The following is a 17977-nucleotide window of genomic DNA, read 5'->3' as shown; positions in this document are numbered from 1 at the left end:
CACTGTCATGAGACATTCTCGCAAAAAAATCACTGTTTTAGTAACGCAGCGTTCCTACGGGAAAGTAACGGTAATCTAATTATCGTTTTTGCAATAGTAATCCCTTACTTTACTTGTTACTTGAAAAAAGTAATCGGATTACAAGTAACGCGTTACTGCCCATCTCTGGTCAGGACACAAAAGACTGCATTTCTAAGCCAGTCGGCACCCGTACCGTAATATGCATAAGAATAGTGCAACAACATTTTAGGTGCGGCTGGCTTGACTGTGTCGTCGTAAGTGAGGGCTCACTTGACCACGGTCAAATATGGTGCTGGAGAAACAAACTACAGAGAACTTCGTAAAGAGAGTATTGAGTGTTTTGGCGATGTAAATGGACTGGTTCTTATATAGTACTCAAAGCACTTTAAAGAACTTGCCTCATTCAGGTGTACGCAAGCACTTTTCTCTGTAAGCACTTTCTGTGTAATGTTCACACACATTCGGAGAGCAACTCTGGGTTGGTATCTTGCCCAGGGATATTTGGCATGCAGACGGGGATTGAAGCACCTTCCTCTACTACCTGAGCAAAGCCACGCCATGTTCATCTGTGCACAGATTTCTTTCAATACAGTATTATCACAATTGTGCAAAAATACAGGCATGAAAGCTTAAAGTGCGCGATCACAATAAAGGTGACGCTCAGAGACTGACTGAGTGATCTGAGAACTCATCAGCGCTCCTCACTGCCTTCACTTACTTGCTGCTATGGGTGCAGGAATAACACAGTTATGCAGTTATCTGGGACTCTCCACCATTTGACCTTAGAACTGAAGAAGCTTCTCGGATGAGAGGTGAAACGTCTTCAAGTAACTTAAAGAAGTCCAGACGCTTTTCTTTACAAGCTCCTTTGACCAGTTATGCAGTTACTTTCTCAGTCTGCTAGAGCCTCCACTTGAACGCAAGAACCTTCATTTATCTTCTCAAACGGAATTCAAAATGTTTTTTACAAATTGAAGGATTAAGATATAAATCGCAGAAGCATCGATCCACACATTCAAAGAAGAACAACCCAACAAACTCTTCATAAAACTCCAAGAGATATGAAAATCTTTATTTCTGTCTATTCTGTGTTGTTAATAACATCACATCTTCACATAGTAGCAAAAACATATTAAACAAACATTAACCTCAACATGCATACTGTACTTCAAGTTTCTCTCATGGAAAGGCCAGTGTTACTTTTATAGTACCCTTTCCATAAATATCATAAATATCTTTACCCATGTAGTGGAATTATTTTATTTTTTCATTTTAGTTAACAAGTATAATGTGACCACATTCACTTTTTATCAGGACAAGCTACACCACCACGGTGGTTAGCATACAATAACACTGCCTTGTTCTCAAAGCTTCTTGCTAACTGTACTTTTTTCTGAGATGTTCTCTTTAAGTAAGGATACTGAAAGTGTAAGCAGTGTATACGGTCACATCACGTGCTTAAGGTTGTGTTAGCACTGATAATTCCTTCACAGTTCTTTAAAGATGCTGAAGTCATCATATCAGCTGTAAATGCAGTGCTGCTGCTGTCCTTACGCTATACTTTCAAGCATCACACTTTCTTACTGACCAGTTTATTTCCACTTTTTATGCTCTAGTATGGTGTGACTGAATGAAGTCAGCAAACCAAATTCTGTCCATCTGAGGATGAGAAGAAACTTGCATGAAATGGGAAGCATGAGATGAAGATGGCTCCTATGCTTTAGACGTGGCACTGTTTCTGCCATTGTAAGTACGCTAATGCTTGAAAGATCCATTAAAAGTCTGACACTTCACTCTTCAGCTGGAGCGTCCATCAAGTTTTACATTCCAGGTTTCCTCGTTGGGATTACGACTCAGACGATGATGTGAAAAATTAGTTATTACATTAAACCCATAAAATCAACACTGGCAAAAAAGCCGTGCACTTCACAGAGCAGCTTTCTATGGCCGAGCAGCTCCTGCAGGTGTAAGGTGTAGGTGTCACAGCACTCTGGTCCAAAGAGGTTATGTGCAGCATGCAGACAGAAAATGGCTTTACAGAATATGACTGAATGTTGAGGCACCAAAACACACTCAGTCTGCCCCTCAGTCTGATCAAGAAGAAAACCTGACTGAGCGCTTCATAACATCAGTACGATGATGTCCCAGAGGCCATGTTCAGGTTATTCTCCCGTCCACACTGAGCGGGCGGATCAGTGGAGTCTGCATTAGCTTTAACAGAAAGGTCTGATTTAAGCAGGTAAGCTGAATAGACAAGAAAAGCTAGAAAGCTTTATCAACTATAACCCCAGCGAGGACCTTGACAGGTGTCTTGTGTACAGGTGAAGGCTGGACAGTCAGCAGGATACCTTCCTAACATTTGTCATTCCCAGCATTGAACCGTTTCCTGGCACAGCCTCAGTGAAACAGAGCATCGTTTCCACCCCACAGTTACAGACAGGCTGTGCTTTTCTTTGGTAACACCGTCGAATGAGCCCCGTGTCCTCTCTCAGTAGCTGCTTTCGTGTCCTGTCAGGATGTACAGGCTGCTCAGTGCTGATGGGTCATCAGTCGGTGTGCTCTGAAGGATGATGGCTCTGCACATTGTCAGCAAATGAGAAGGAGATGAGTTGTAAAGGAGAACCAGAGAAAGGCAGTACTAACCTAAAGCCAGTGCCTCCACCTGCTTCTACTCCTCCCACCTCTAGTACTAACACTACTCTACTGATACTACAACCACTGTAGTTTGACTTTAATGCTACACACTGGTACAGTACTGGTACACTTACTGGAGTTTTACTCCTGTTCCTGCTCATCACCACGCCTACTACTTTTTTAAACTTTATGATAAGTGTGAACATTTACACAACAGCATACAAACAAGTTTAAAGTAGAAAAAAGGAAGCAAAGAGCTGAGAAATACATAAAACATAACACAGAAGAAAAAGAAACCTTTGCAGGGATTCCTTCTACACCCAGTTTGAGTAAAAACTAACTGAAACACAAGGAAAGAAGATAAGATCAACTGAATAAGGGTTGGCACAGTTGTATAATAATACTTAGTACTGGCAGCCACCAGCGCCAAGCCTCAGCCTCCCAGTAGACACACCTATGGTACTGTTAGATTATAATATTATTTTATGCCATGTTATACCCCTAACTAAAGATTGTGAATTATTATGTAGTTTTAGTTTGCATTATTCTCCTGAATTAGAAGAAGGTGATAACTATTGCATTAGTTAAACTGATTTGCATTACATTAGGCTGCTGATTTATTGTGGATGAATGATATTGTTTTATGATGCATAATACTGCTGCAGAAAGTCATCGCCTTATTTGTCTGATTAGAAGAGAACATGCTGGAGTTTTCTGCCCCATCTCAGCAGGAGCAGATAAACGGGGAGCCAAGGTCGTAGCTTAGGCGCCGTGTGAGAGAAAAGCATGTGAATGTTTAGGCTTTTATGATAAGGTGGAGGCACCAGAGGCTATAAGAGTTTGAGCAATGCTCCACCATTTTGAGATCTGAGGCTGTCTGCATCAGTGTCCATCTCCCACGCGTGTGATCATCATCGTTTGACTCAACCCGACCGGACCAGTGTTGTTATTGTGATTTTTCTCTTGTCTCCATCCCCAGTATTTTGAACCTTAACAGTACCGATTTAAAATCCTACATGTCTTTGTTCTCAGGTTTTCACGTTCACAAACTTTGGTGTCCACGCTATTTGCCTGCCAGGCTGACAATGATTTAGATCACAGAAATCCAACAACATTTTTAAGCTGTTATTCCTGGTTTCACAGTGGAAAACTCCGGGTAACGTCCATTATCTTTGCTCCTGTATAAGACTTTCCTGAATGCTGAGGTTTGGTCTTCCACATGAAATTCAGTACTTTTGTTTCAGTTTCATTAATGATGCATTGATTTTGGACATCGATGTAATACATATGTGATACACGACAGTCTTTGAGTCCGTCCTTCTCATATATAATCCCACTGTTTTTGCACTTCAGATGATTCCAGTAATGACTGATTTAAAAAAGAAAAGTGAAATGTTTCTAATGAACTCACCACGATTCTTATTTCAAACTTCATTAAGAGCTGCTGGATCAACAGGGGTGTCCTGGATTTGTTAGTAATATAATATAGTAATATATTATTATTAGTTTTAATTATTTAGTCAAAAATCAATTCCAGACTGCTCTGAGCAACATGCTGCAGCGAGAGTCCTGACAGGGACTAGAAACAGAACATTTATTGGCTCCCTGTTTTATCCAGAATAAAAGATTCTTTTTTCTTTTGTGTGTCCCGTTTGGATCTATAGCCATCAGAATTGTTGTCTTAAGGCCAAGAAAGATGCCAAGCGGATTTATTTTACCAAGTGGGTCATCATGGCCTTGCCATATTGGTCCATTTGATTGACCTTTATTATAATTATGAATTTATTTTATTTTCAGTTGCTACAAACGGGACAGACATGACTGTGGGATAGGACAGGGAGAAAGAATGAAAGAAAGAGAGGGAGAGAAAGAAAACCAAAGGGGAGAAGAGACGGTGAGAAGGGGGGGAAGAGAGAAAAAAAACCCAAAACTCCTGGGTCACCTGTATGGAGAAAAAAAAAACAGAAGAGAAAGCAAACAACAAAGAGCAACATAATAAGAAAAACCAGCACCATCACAATAAACTAGCTAGCAGTAGATATCAATAGTTACTAAATAATAAACGATATTGTGCAGCACGCAAGATAGACAGCGCACAATGTGCTTTGAGGCAGCAGCCAAGAAAGCTGTAGTCCGCGTCTGTGAATACCCGTGTGTACACCTGTGTGCATACCTGCGTGGATCAGCATGCTTGTATTCCAAAGGTTTCTCCATGTAACGATCTGCTAGGGAGTGTGTGTGTGTGTGTGTGGGGGGGGGGGGCACAGCCCCGTCCTCCAGGGCATGAAGCAGGTATGAAGGAGATCAAAACTCGAGACATCCAGAGGCCCCCAGAACACAAGACACCAAGGAAGACCCACAGAGGGGCAGCCGCGCCACTGTCCCAGTAAGAGCTGAGGAGAGTCCCAGATGAGGGCTCATTCAGCAGCCGCAGAGCAGAAGCCAGGGGGAGTTGCAGTGACGCACCCGTGAGCTCCGCCAGCAGCCAGCTGTGCCTGAGTGACCAAGCCCCAGGCCGAGAGGCCGGGGGCACCCCACCTCCGAAGTGCCCCAGGCTCCAGGCCCCGACAAGCGGCCGCCGAGGAGTGAGCCGGTGTGTACCCGGACGCCCACCCCCAGGCACAAAGAACCACCAACGCACCGACACCTGAGGGAGTCCGCCACCGGCAGGGGAAGTGGTGGTGGGGGGAGATAGGCCTCCAAACCTTGGAGGGCCTGAGATGTCCCCAGAGAGGTGGCGTCTGATACCCAACCTGACATATAGACACAGACATACAGGCACACACAGACACAAACATCCATTCCCCCCCTCATGCTCTCATATGCACTTACTCCACACTCAACCGACGTGGAGACAGACATAAAGAGACGCTGTATACACGATCACACTCCCCAAGCGTACTCTACGAACTGGGTCTAGGTACCCTTGCCCCTGGAGGGGGGAACTGCACCCAGACCCAGGTAGTGTTACCCTTTTCCCTGCGGTGGGGAGAGGCAGACCGCCCCGACTCCGCAGCAGCAGGGAGGCCCCACACCCCAGACCGCAGCCGGACGGCCAACTCCTCCTAGCCCCCCCGCTCCAGCAGGCCGCAGAGGATGGGGGTGAGAGAAGACTCCAAACCTCCCTCCACCCGCTCATTGTAGTGTTGATGCATGTGTGTTCTAAGGTGTAATTAAAACCCAGGAGGGCATGGAGCTACCTGCCAGAGAGCAGCAGGTAAGCGCATGGTCCCTCCTGCTAGCCCTCAATGTCTACGTGTATTTAAAATTGAGAGGTGGGCAACGATGCCAGGGGTGAGGTGTACACCCTGATGGTAACTTGGACTCCGTGTATCGTGCCCACCCCCAAGATCCTATATGTATGTGCAATGAGGGTGTGAGTAATGTGAATGTCTAAGTTGTGGGATAAAATTGAGGCAGAGGCAGCCAGAAGGGGACAGAGGGGGGGTAGCCTCCTCTGCACCCTGGTGACATACCCCTACTCCAAGGCCCTGCATGTGTGGGTGGTTGTGGTGGAGCGGGAAGAGGGAGGTAGCTGGAGATGGGGAGGGAAGGAAGGGAGGGGCAGGTGACCCCTCCCTGGGGCCAGCTCCCCCGCTGACCCCAGTAGGCACCCACATACTCCTCGACCCGCCAGGGAAAGGGGGCCCAGGCCCATCCACATTATCTAAGCTGCCCAACAAACACACTAAGGGGGAAGTTGGAATGTTACATTTCAGACACTTTGATAAGTCTTCACATACCTCGCACCAAAACTTCTGCACTGGTGGACAGAACCAAAGAGCGTGGATGTAATTGTCTGGTGTATTGCCTTGACAGTGTGAGCAGTTGTTGGAAGATGTAAAGCCCATCTTGAACATCCGATGACCTGTATAGTGCACTCTATGTAGTATTTTGTATTGTATTAATTGCAGACTGGGATTTTTAATCAATTTAAAGGTTTTTAAGCATACCTCAGACCAGAAGTTTTGGTCTAAGCTGACTGATAAATCTGCTTCCCACTTTGCAATAGGAAGGGATATTGATTCATCTAATTTAGAAAGTGTTCTGTATATTTTAGATAAGAATTTGGGGGATTTAAGAATAAGGAAATGTGCCGCACTTGGTGGTGTTTGTAATTCAACTTGACTAAGGTTAAATTTCTTTTTTATTATGGATTTAATTTGTTGATAGTCTAAAAATCTTTTCTTGTTGATCCCATATTGTGCAACTAGTCTGTCAAATGGGATAAATTCTGTTCCCTCTAATATATGTTCTAAGTATTTAATTCCTTTACAACTCCATTATGGGAAATTAATCATGTTATTGTTTTGTAATAATTCAGGGTTATTCCAGATACAGTGGGGCAAAAAAGTATTTAGTCAGCCACCGATTGTGCAAGTTCCCCCACTTAAAATGATGACAGAGGTCAGTAATTTGCACCAGAGGTACACTTCAACTGTGAGAGACAGAATGTGAAAAAAAAATCCATGAATTCACATGGTAGGATTTGTAAAGAATTTATTCGTAAATTAGGGTGGAAAATAAGTATTTGGTCAATAACAAAAATACAACTCAATACTCAACACCCTGAGCACGCCCGATCTCGTCTGATCTCGGAAGCCAAGCCGGGTCGGGCCTGGTCAGTACTTGGATGGGAGACTGCCTGCGAATACCAGGTGCCGTGAGCTTTTGCACTTCAACACACAAATGACAGTTTAAATATTGAAACGGATCTGAGGCACTCTTTAAGCTCATTTTCGAATAGGATGGTTAGTGAGTCTCGCGCAAAGAGCTCTTCCACTCATGTAGTAATGTCAAATCCTTCAAGCGTTACATCAATATCACTGTACATGCACAGAGCACCTGTAGATGTTTTTGTGCAAACACTCACAATTGTTTATGACGTGAATATTGCAGCATTAAGTCTGCATTATAACTGTGCTGTCATGTGCAGCTATTAAAACTAAAAGTAGAAACTAATCAATATCCTTCACTCTAAATTGTTTTTTAAATCCCAATAAATGGGTTACAGTATCTACATGAACCCCGTTGTCAAGGAAGCCTCTCACTTACGGCCATACCAGCCTGTTCTCATCTGATCTCTGAAGCTAAGCAGGGGCGGTCCTGCATAGTCGCGTCACCTTCACCTTGCTCCATGTTAGAAACTCCATGATATCGTGTTCCCTGCTCAGGGTAGCACACTGATGCGCATTTATTCAGTATTCTTCGGGGCCGCAGTCGGCAGCCAATAAGAGTTAAAACTCGTTGCACAAGAGTGTCAGGTTGACACTGTGCCCGCTGCACGCTACAAGGTTAACAAGTTCCTCACTACTGAGCCCAGACAGACTAGCCGTAGACATTCTCTACATTTACAGAATAAATAACTTCGTGTATTTCCAAAATATTTCGTTCTTGTCGTTTTTTTGTTTTGTTTTGCACAAAAGCGAAATGCAATCAGGAGCGTTGTCATGAAGCTTTTCCTCAAGATGCCTCCACTGAGTGAGCAGCGGCGCCCTCTGCAGTTTGTGTGTGGAAGTGCAAAAGCTTACAACACCTGGTATTCCCAGGCGGTCTCCCATCCAAGTACTGACCAGGCCCGACCCTGCTTAGCTTCCGAGATCAGACGAGATCGGGCGTGTTCAGGGTGGTGTGGCCGTAAGTGAAAGGGCAGCTCAGAAACGGCGTTTTTATACATGCTGTAATGACACATACACGCTTACGTTTTTGTTTTCTATATTTAAGTTAAAATGTCCAAACGACAAAAATGTTGGACTTCCAAATCGACCCAACACACTGTTTTCTCTGTCACTTTAACACTGTGCTGTAATCAACGAACATGTCTTCTTATCGTGATGTTACTGCGGGAAAAGCATTTTTGGAGCTCAATTTGAAGCTGCAGTTAATAACGAAGGTTTGCATGTTGTCGCTGTAACATATGAAGTTTAGCACAATAATATATATCAAACTGTGTAACATTTGCCACCAATAAAAGGTCTTTTTCACAGCTCTTCCATCGCTTACGGCCGTACCACCCTGAACACGCCCGATCTCGTCTGATCTCGGAAGCCAAGCTGGGTCGGGCCTGGTCAGTACTTGGATGGGAGACTGCCTGGGAATACCAGGTGCTGTAAGCTTTTGCACTTCCACACACAAACTGCAGAGGGCACTTCTGCTCCTGCTTGTGCTTAGAGGCATGAGAAGTTAACATTTATGGGTGATAAAATCCTTTTTCTATATTTTTAACATGAGAATATCAGTTTTCCATCTTGTGTTCCAGAGTAATCGGACAAAAGACAAACGTAGAACAAGGAAAAAAGAGGCCAAGTGTCTCACCTATAAAACAAAATGACTGTTTTCTGAATAGTCTCACACAGATAAACATTTGCAGGGAATACCTTTTCCTTCAAAACAAACGTCACAGACTGTGTTTTTCTTTACTGATTGTATTTGAGTAGAAACTCAGATTAAAATGGCATCAGTGCTCATAAAATGATTTAACTGTAAAAGTAGGTGTAGTGGATCACTTTGCATAGATCTAGATAAAAGTGCAGTAAGCAAAGACTACAGTGGTCATTGAGCAGCTGTTCCTATAATGTGAATCTGGGATAAAGGCACAGATTATTTGTTTGCCTTTGTTTCCTGGTTCTTTCTTTCTTATCCAAATGGAAAAAGAGAGCATAAAAGTACTGTTTACAAGCAGCTTATCTATCTCATTGTGCCCACTATCATAAAATCTTGGTTGACTGAGCACTGAGCCATCTACCACTCGAAATTGAACCTGTGTGGGACAACAACAAAGTCCAGTATACTAAGTTTCAGTAATGTGCAGTTTTTTTCTGTGTAAGATGTAAATCTAAATAGATGTCCTATTGTATGCATAATATACCACTGAACTTTATAAAACAACTTCTAAAAGCAAATTTCGATTTATTTTAGATTTTCTCAAATCCAAACAGTGCTAAAAGCATACACACAGTCAAATATTTTTCATACGAGGTGCTGAAGGTTCTGCAATGTTCTGTCAGTGCGCCCCAGGGCAGCTGTGGCTACAATGTAGCTTGCCATTACCAGTGTGTGAATGTGTGTGTGAATGTGTGAATGACTGAATGTAGTGTAAAGCTCTTTGGGGTCCTTGGGGACTAAGTAAAGCGCTGTACAAATACAGGCCATTTACTGTGCGTGTGTTTATGCTCAAGTGTATGAATAAATTAGTCAGTTTTAAACAGTTGCAATTTAAACAGTAGAAGAGTGGCACTATATTTATATATTTATAAAGAATTTCAAACAACAATTAATTGATGCTCAAAGCAGGTTTATTTAATTAATATCCAGATTTCCAATTAGTTCCCAATTCATTCAGCAGCAAATCACATCACCACTCACTTCAAGGCTGTATGTATTATTGTAAGGTAGACCCTACAGAGAACCCAACAATCATATGACCCCCTATGAGCAAGCACTTTGGCGACAGTGGGAAGGAAAAACTCTCTTTTTACAGGAAGAAACCTCCGGCAGAACCAGGCTCAGGTCGGGGCGGCCATCTGCTGCGACCGGTTGGGGTGAGAGTCGGAAGACGTTTGTTGTAGGCCTGATTGAAGGACTGATGTGATGGTAAGTTGTCTGCTGCTCCGCTTTGAATATTGAGAGATTAGTTGATGGATTTCAAGCCAAATTGTGCCCAAGTTTAAGACCACATTCATTGGTTGTTTTTGTTGATGTTATTGTTTTGGGCTTTTTTTCCACAAGGATTTCTAGCTCCCCTAGAATTCTGGCCACCCAAACGATGATTGCTGCTGAGAGAGCACAAGGAGTTCTCCCCCTGTACTATTCATGTCCGTGCAGGGGGTTCTCCTTGAGAGGCCAGGGTCGAAAAAGGGATGCTTCAGAACCTCCAAGGGTGTTATGCGCTGATTTGCATCCAAGGCCAACATTTCTTTGATTACCCTTACAAATAATGATTGGCCATTTTCCGGTCCTCGCCTAACCTTCAGCAGTTGTTCGAGGTCATCGAGACGCTTAAGTTTTATATATCGAGTTTCCTTGGATCGATAATCTGTCTCGTATTGAAATTGTTCTTGGGTCTTAAATGTCCAGCGCTGTTCGTTGTGGTTATCCTCGATGAAATAGCTGTCAGTGTACAAGCCAGACTCTAGAAGATGATCTGGTAGCTGACCCTGGGTTTCAATTATGAATTTCAAAACATCATAATCGTCTTCCCCAGGATAGAGAGGCACCCCTGTAGCAAGCTCCACAGCTACCAGCCCCAGAGACCACATGTCGATTGCTTTGTTGTATGGAATGCCAAGCATAACCTCAGGTGCACAATAACCAATTGTCCCCACACGGTCACCAGGAATCACTGCAGAAGCAGGACATGCGAGGCCAAAGTCTATGAGTTTGACTTTGACGGGAGACTCACTGCGGTTCACAACCATGATGTTGACAGGTTTGAGGTCAGCATGCACTATTCCCACAGAACCCAGGTGGAACAGAGCATTTGCGAGCTGATGCAAAATTGGCCTGATTTCTCTCATTGGGAGACCTTGGTTATTCCGGTCCCCAATGTAGTCCCACAGGCTTTGGTCGAGGAGTTCGAAATTCAAGCAAATGCGCTCTCCATCGAGGAAATAGCCGTTCCATTCGACAATGTTGCACCTGTCTGGATCCAAGCGTCGTAGCTGCTCCAGGATGAAAATTTCCAGTTTTGCCTGGAGCAGAATTTCAGGGTCGCTCTTGTTGACTTTAATAGCAACCGTTTTGTTGTTTTTTGTATCGCGACATCTGGTTACCAAACCAAAGCCTCCTTCTCCAAGGAAGGCCTCTACCACGTGGTGATCTCCTAAAATGGTCCCTTTCGTTATTTGAAGATCATCTTCAGAGGCAGATGGGTTGGCTGAGGTGTTGATGTCTCTTTTTTGAGGAAATTCAACTGAGTTTTGGAAACTGCAGCTGAATTTTTGCGATCCATGACTTTTCCAGCTTGAAGGCTGCTGAGAGAGCACAAGGAGTTCTCCCCCTGTACTATTCATGTCCGTGCAGGGGGTTCTCCTTGAGAGGCCAGGGTCGAAAAAGGGATGCTTCAGAACCTCCGAGGGTGTTATGCGCTGATTTGCATCCAAGGCCAACATTTCTTTGATTAGCCTTACAAATAATGATTGGCCATTTTCCGGTCCTCGCCTAACTTCCAGCAGTTGTTCGAGGTCATCGAGACACTTAAGTTTTATCGATCGAGTTTCCTTGGATCGATAATCTGTCTCGTATTGAAATTGTTCTGGGGTCTTAAATGTCCAGCGCTGTTCGTTGTGGTTATCCTCGATGAAATAGCTGTCAGTGTACAAGCCAGACTCTAGAAGATGATCTGGTAGCTGACCCTGAGTTTCAATTATGAATTTCAAAACGTCATAATCGTCTTCCCCAGGATAGAGAGGCACCCCTGTAGCAAGCTCCACAGCTACCAGCCCCAGAGACCACATGTCGATTGCTTTGTCGTATGGAATGCCAAGCATAACCTCAGGTGCACAATAACCAATTGTCCCCACACGGTCACCAGGAATCACTGCAGAGGTGTTACATGCGATGCCAAAGTCTATAAGTTTGACTCTGACTTGAGACTCACTGCGGTTCACAACCATGATGTTGACAGGTTTGAGGTCAGCATGCACTATTCCCACAGAACCCAGGTGGAACAGAGCATTTGCGAGCTGATTCAAAATTGGCCTGATTTCTCTCATTGGGAGACCTTGGTTATTCCGGTCCCCTATGTAGTCTGACAGGCTTTGGTCGAGGAGTTCGAAATTCAAGCAAATGCGCTCTCCATCGAGGAAATAGCCGTTCCATTCGACAATGTTGCACCTGTCTGGATCCAAGCGTCGTAGCTGCTCCAGGATGAAAATTTCCAGTTTTGCCTGGAGCAGAATTTCAGGGTCGCTCTTGTTGACTTTAATAGCAACCGTTTTGTTGTTTTTTGTATCGCGACATTTCGTTACAACACCAAAGCTTCCTTCTCCAAGGAAAGCCTCCACCATGTGGTGATCTCCCAAAATGGTCCCTTTAGATATTCCAAGCTCATCTGAGCCGAAGGATGGGTTGGCTGACATGGTGTAATGTTTGCGCTGTGGATTGGTGAGAAACAAAACTGAACTTGTTTTGGTTTCTCTCGTAAATTGCTCTCAAAACTTCTCAAAAGGGTTTCAGTTGCTGCAGGTCAACGTCCGTTAAGCATAAAGTAACAGGTGAGCGCTCCTATTTATGGGTTTTGGGATCAAAGCAAAGTTATGACGTCAGAAAGGATCAAAGCAAAGTTACCGCGTCACAAGCGATCGAAGCGATTCTAATATGTGCGCATGCGCACATATGAGAAGCGATCGAAGGATTCTAATATGTGCGCATGCGCACACGTGCTTGCTTGTGTAATATTGTTCACACTAAACTTGACCCTAATCAATTTAATATCAGTCAATCAAAGAAAATGTTAGTTTTGGAAAATTTTAAAATGACATAACTGACAGTTAAAACATTTTTTGTTCATGTATTTGTATTTGTATTGTCTTCGGGGTTTTTTTTGCATACCATGTCAAGCTTTTCTGTATATAGTCATGTCGTAGATTTCGGAGCAAACAAGAAATTGAATTGGATTTTAATATTGCAGTGCTTGGATTTCGGATTTGGTGCTTAAAACTTCTTGAAACTGTAACCGTATTTCATTCACCACAAATAACTATCTGATTGAATAGTTTTCTTATCAGATAGAGAAATAAAACGAGTCGCAAAGTCTAAAAGCAACATTTCTCTGCCTGGGCTGTACCTCTGCACGTTAGTCTGTTTCAGTGTGTGACCCCTCACCCCCTCCCTGATCAGTCGGGGGTGAGTGCGCTAATGTGCCTGGAGGCCGTTTTAATGAGTGTTTGCTGGAAAACGAAAAATACAAGAAGGATTTGTACGTTTTCACAACGGGGGAGTTTGCGTAAGTACTAGTAAATAATTTTCTCGAGTGTGTACGTTACACATGTTATTTGTTTCAAATTGGTATTATTATTTTGCTAGCTAGCAAACTCGCGGGATAAAGGATTGAAGTGCACTCAGTGCGATACAATACGGTGGCGCTATTCTAACAGTTAGTTATTGCAGGGTAACTTGTAGAATATGCTGTGAATTGAACCAAGATTACACAGCAGTAGCAGTAATACGAGTTACTTCCCTCAAGTGAAAGCGTTAAACGTTAGCCCGATGCTTAACTAGCCAACGTCAGGCTTTCTGATTGAAGGCTAAAAGCGACGTTGTCACCAAGTAAACAGAATATTGATGATATTTTTGTGTATCGCTGCAGCCTTTTCAAGTATTAACCTGGTGTCTTTGGGAACAGCTTAGGGGGAAATGACGGTAATATGACTGAACCATATGGGAAGAAAGAATAGGCACTTTTTTGTGCTACCCGAAGTTTCCTCGCTTTCATTCAAAATCTGTTTATCATTAAACAATTGAAACATAATGGCTTCGAGCTGACATGACATTGAGGCCTGTGGGGCACTATCAGCCACTGAGACAGTAGACAAGTGACTATTTCACACTTTAAGGCTGCCTGTTTATTTAAGGGAGATGAACAGTACATTATAACTGTACATAATAATATCAATGATGATAGATTAAATAAATGGGTTTTTGAAAGACGCTTGTGCATTTTTAAAGTCTAAAGTGTTGAATTGATCTGAGTATGTCATCTGTTCAAAGCCTCTCCCAGTCAGTGCTGTTCTCTATGCCTGTCTTACTCTACATGATGTTATTAGCACAAACACTTTAAAGGTGATAATTAGGTCTACAACAATAACACAGACTGCAATGTAGTTAAGCGTCTTACAGTTAGTTTTGAATGAATGAACTTAAAAAACAACACAAGCAAAGATCTGTCTCCTCCTGTTTTTTGTGTCACATAAGAAAGAAGCATCAATATCTGATGAGAGGACTTATTATTAATTTGGCCTTTCACGTGGTCTTACTCAGGTGATGCGAAGTGAAATATGCATCCTTTTTATGGTAATGTGCTGGAAAATGTTGAAAATGGACATTAAACGTGCTCACAAAGTGCTTGAATTTGACCCTGAAAGGTGTATGAAGCCAGAAAAAGTCACACTTGGAGTAAAAACCTCTCATAGCAAGTTAATCATATTCAATTGATTTGATGCTTTCAGCACAAAATTTAGCCACACAGTCAGGACAGCGTCTGATTTACCTTCATCGGTAAACGTGTTTATGCAGTACATAGTAACAGTGTGGCTGAGTCCTCTGGTTCAAATCAGTTCCAGTACATTTGGAGATGTAAGTCTTAACCTTTCACATGCATCGGGAAGGAAAAAACATTTAATCTTCACAGTACTGCCGAAGTGCAGCGATACATTGTGAAGTGCACATTTCCATTTCTCATACAGTACCGAGCAAAAGTCTTGAACCACCCCCTTATTTTTTCGTGTTTTGCCAGGTCAGTCTGTGTTAACGGTGTTATTAACTGCATTCTTCAACTAAAGAAGTGAGAACAAATGATGTGGGCTTTTGTTTTTTTGCAATAGGCTGCAAGTAAATGTGTACAGATACAATTTAAAATTGGTTCTTTGTTAAGTTTTCTGGTCCTTTCCGTGACTTAGGTGTCTGTTTGTGATGTTCAAGATTAGTGTGAAGGGTCTTAACAAAAAGTGGTCAAATACAAGCCCTGGATTAAAAATCAGAAACACTTTAAAAAGCCTGGAGAGCTATTCCTTAATACCACTTTAAAGATTACAGGGAAGTCCGGATCCCTGGAAGCAAATGAGGGATGGCTCAAGACTTTTGCACAGTGCTGTACATGTCATGTTCCCTGTTTTATAGCTCAGCTCAAACTGACACGTTCTCACTAACTGCTTCTCATTTTCTCCACAGTAAACTTTGACCACTTCCAGATACTGCGGGCCATCGGGAAAGGAAGCTTTGGAAAGGTAATGCAGCCTCCATTTTTCACGCCACTTGTATATTGTTTGCCCTTAATTACCCACCACGGTCGTCATCTCTAAAGAATCAGTGCAAGCGAAGCGAAATGTGCTGGGATTACACTTTAGTTCTCGTGTGCTGCTGTTATTTAATAACAGTTATAAATGCAGCTGATGTAATTATTTCTATAAAGTCAGTTAGAGGAGAGCCGATTTCTATTTCATCTCACTCAATCTAGGTGGGAATTTTGACCCCACGTCTCAATTTAATTACACAGCAGCAAAATTCTGCGGCTCTATTTGTCATCGCGCTCAACGGTTGGGCTGAAGGCAGGAGGAGAACTTAGTGTGTGTGTGATACACAATTGGGGCTGCAGAGATTGGAATAGTTTACCTTCATTTGAAATATCACTGCCCTGTGCACATTGTTGGCTTTAAAATTCAAACTTAAAGAGTTTGTAAGTAAACTGGCTGAGATGAGACAGACGATGCACCGGGTCCTCGTCTGAGTGCTGGCTTTCAGTTGTGCTGTTTCTCTTGCCCAGCCATGCACACACAGACACTGTGCTACACTTACACAGTGAGACAGATGCTCACAGAGACGTCCAGATACATTTTGTCCTTGCTGGAGGTCATCTTGTGTTTTTTGGCCCACTGTGGCCTCACACCGAGCTCCTGCTGTTTTTTGAACACTTTAACAGCACCAGTCTTTAGCTTCCTGTTGAACACACTTAAGTGGGGGAGGTGTTATTATTAGTGGTAAATGATTTGTGTATTTGTTGGATGCACCTCAGAGCAACAGGAAACATGACACGACACGCTCCAGTAACCTGCAGTCTTTACAGTGAGGACACACAAACATTAACCCTCTGCTCCTTACAGAAACTCTCTAAATCCTGTAAGTTTCTTGACTGCCACTTGGAAAGTTGAAACTTCAGCTCCCTCCACAGATTTTCTACAGTACTGATGTCTGGAGACTGACTAGACCACTCCGTGATCTTATAGCACTTCTCCATTAGTACATACTCAGATCAGCTTGCTGTGACTCATTTTCCATTACAATCAAGTACCACCTAATGTGCGTGGGGTCATTACAGCAAAGCGGCCCGATGTCCATGTTGTCATTTATGAGCAACACGAATGCCACAACAAAGGAAGACGTCGCAGCGATGATGTATCTGTGGCTTTTTGTCACACTTGGAAACCACGGTGTTGTGCAGCTATTTGCCTTGTTGCAGGGTTTTAAAAAAACTGCAGTTTTGATTTTAGTGAAAGACACCGTCTCATGACTCATTGAGTGCCGCGACTGACAAGCCAATCCGTGGCCTGCAGTCTGACGATGTCACATTTCCTGACTGCTTGGAACCCCGACTAAGTCGTCCTGTAGCCCACATCATAATGTTTCCATCTCTCTGCTTGACTGCAGGGATGCTATTTTTTGCATCACACTCCTATTTCAAAAGGTCAGTTAAAGCCACATAATTTCGTTTCATCTCCCCACAGCACTTTCTCCAAAGTCTTCCCTGAATCATTTAGATGTTCACTGGCACTTGAGATGGGCCTATACATGTTTCTCCTTGAACAGGTAGCTACCCTATGTTAGCCTAGCTTTCTATCACTGATGCTCTGTGTGTATGCTGCTGCCTCTCGTCTCGTGTTACTTAAAAAATTAACCCCACAGCTTCAATAACCGTATCTAAAAATCTCTCAGTGAAAGTTACGGTTGAAGGTTTGGAAACATTTTGGGGTAGCCAGTGTTAAATAGAGACAGTGCCACATTCTTTATCTAGTCATTGTAATGAAAGAAGCACATTAAAAACTATATGAGAGTTTGCTTTTAACAAGCATGTAATGACTCTACTTAAAAACTGAAAGTAGCATTTTGTGGATGTTTTCCCTGCTGCCCGATCCCATCAGTCTCTTAAAGCATCATTTTTTATGCGCCCTGGTGTGACAGAGGTTTCATGGCGCTACAGGTTACCTGAGCACATCAGGTATATTACGGTTGAAAACAAGTGCCCGGCCTTCCAGTGGGTGTTCGACCCCTCGTGCACAGCTCAGGAGTCTAAACGACCCAGCAGTTATGGACATGTGTGTTTTTGGTGTGCTGTCCCTCCTTCTCCCTGCTTGCAGGTGTGTGTGTGTGTGTGTGTGTGTGTGTGTGTGTGTGTGTGTGGATGCCGGCGTTTCTGAGAGCACCTGTTTACAGGCACCTTCAGGCCTGGTGGGTGTGGCCCTGCCAGGTGGTTGGCCACACCTGAAGACCATCACACAGCTGATCAAGCCTTGTCGGACGAGCTACTTAAGAATGCGGTGGCGCTCTCTCTGACGCTGGATCATTGCGTGACTTCACGTTAGTCTCTCGGCCAGTCAGTACGGATAGTCTG

General features: G+C 43.3%; 1 protein-coding gene and 2 non-coding genes across 3 annotated transcripts in view; 1 reads left to right on the top strand and 2 right to left on the bottom strand.

Moving 5' to 3' along the window:
• Positions 1–8179: 8179 nt before the first annotated feature.
• On the bottom strand, positions 8180–8298 carry LOC113017573 (5S ribosomal RNA). The gene has a single exon (XR_003271509.1). It is a non-coding gene; the product is annotated as a 5S ribosomal RNA (ribosomal RNA).
• Positions 8299–8652: 354 nt separating this feature from the next.
• On the top strand, positions 8653–8771 carry LOC113017575 (5S ribosomal RNA). The gene has a single exon (XR_003271510.1). It is a non-coding gene; the product is annotated as a 5S ribosomal RNA (ribosomal RNA).
• A 1572-nt stretch (positions 8772–10343) lies between these two features.
• Positions 10344–17977, bottom strand: part of LOC113017558 (uncharacterized) — a 29181-nt gene continuing 21547 nt past the window's right edge. The window contains exon 3 of the mRNA XM_026160708.1: positions 10344–12184. Coding sequence (XP_026016493.1) covers positions 10398–12184 — 1787 coding nt within the window. The 3' untranslated portion in view covers positions 10344–10397. The remainder of the gene's footprint in view (positions 12185–17977) is intronic.

The sequence above is a fragment of the Astatotilapia calliptera genome, unplaced genomic scaffold (assembly GCF_900246225.1).
Source record: "Astatotilapia calliptera unplaced genomic scaffold, fAstCal1.2 U_scaffold_15, whole genome shotgun sequence".
Classification (NCBI taxonomy): Eukaryota; Metazoa; Chordata; class Actinopteri; order Cichliformes; family Cichlidae; genus Astatotilapia; species Astatotilapia calliptera.
The sequence above is the reverse complement of the archived record's forward strand: the minus strand, read 5'-3'. Positions and strand labels throughout refer to the sequence as shown.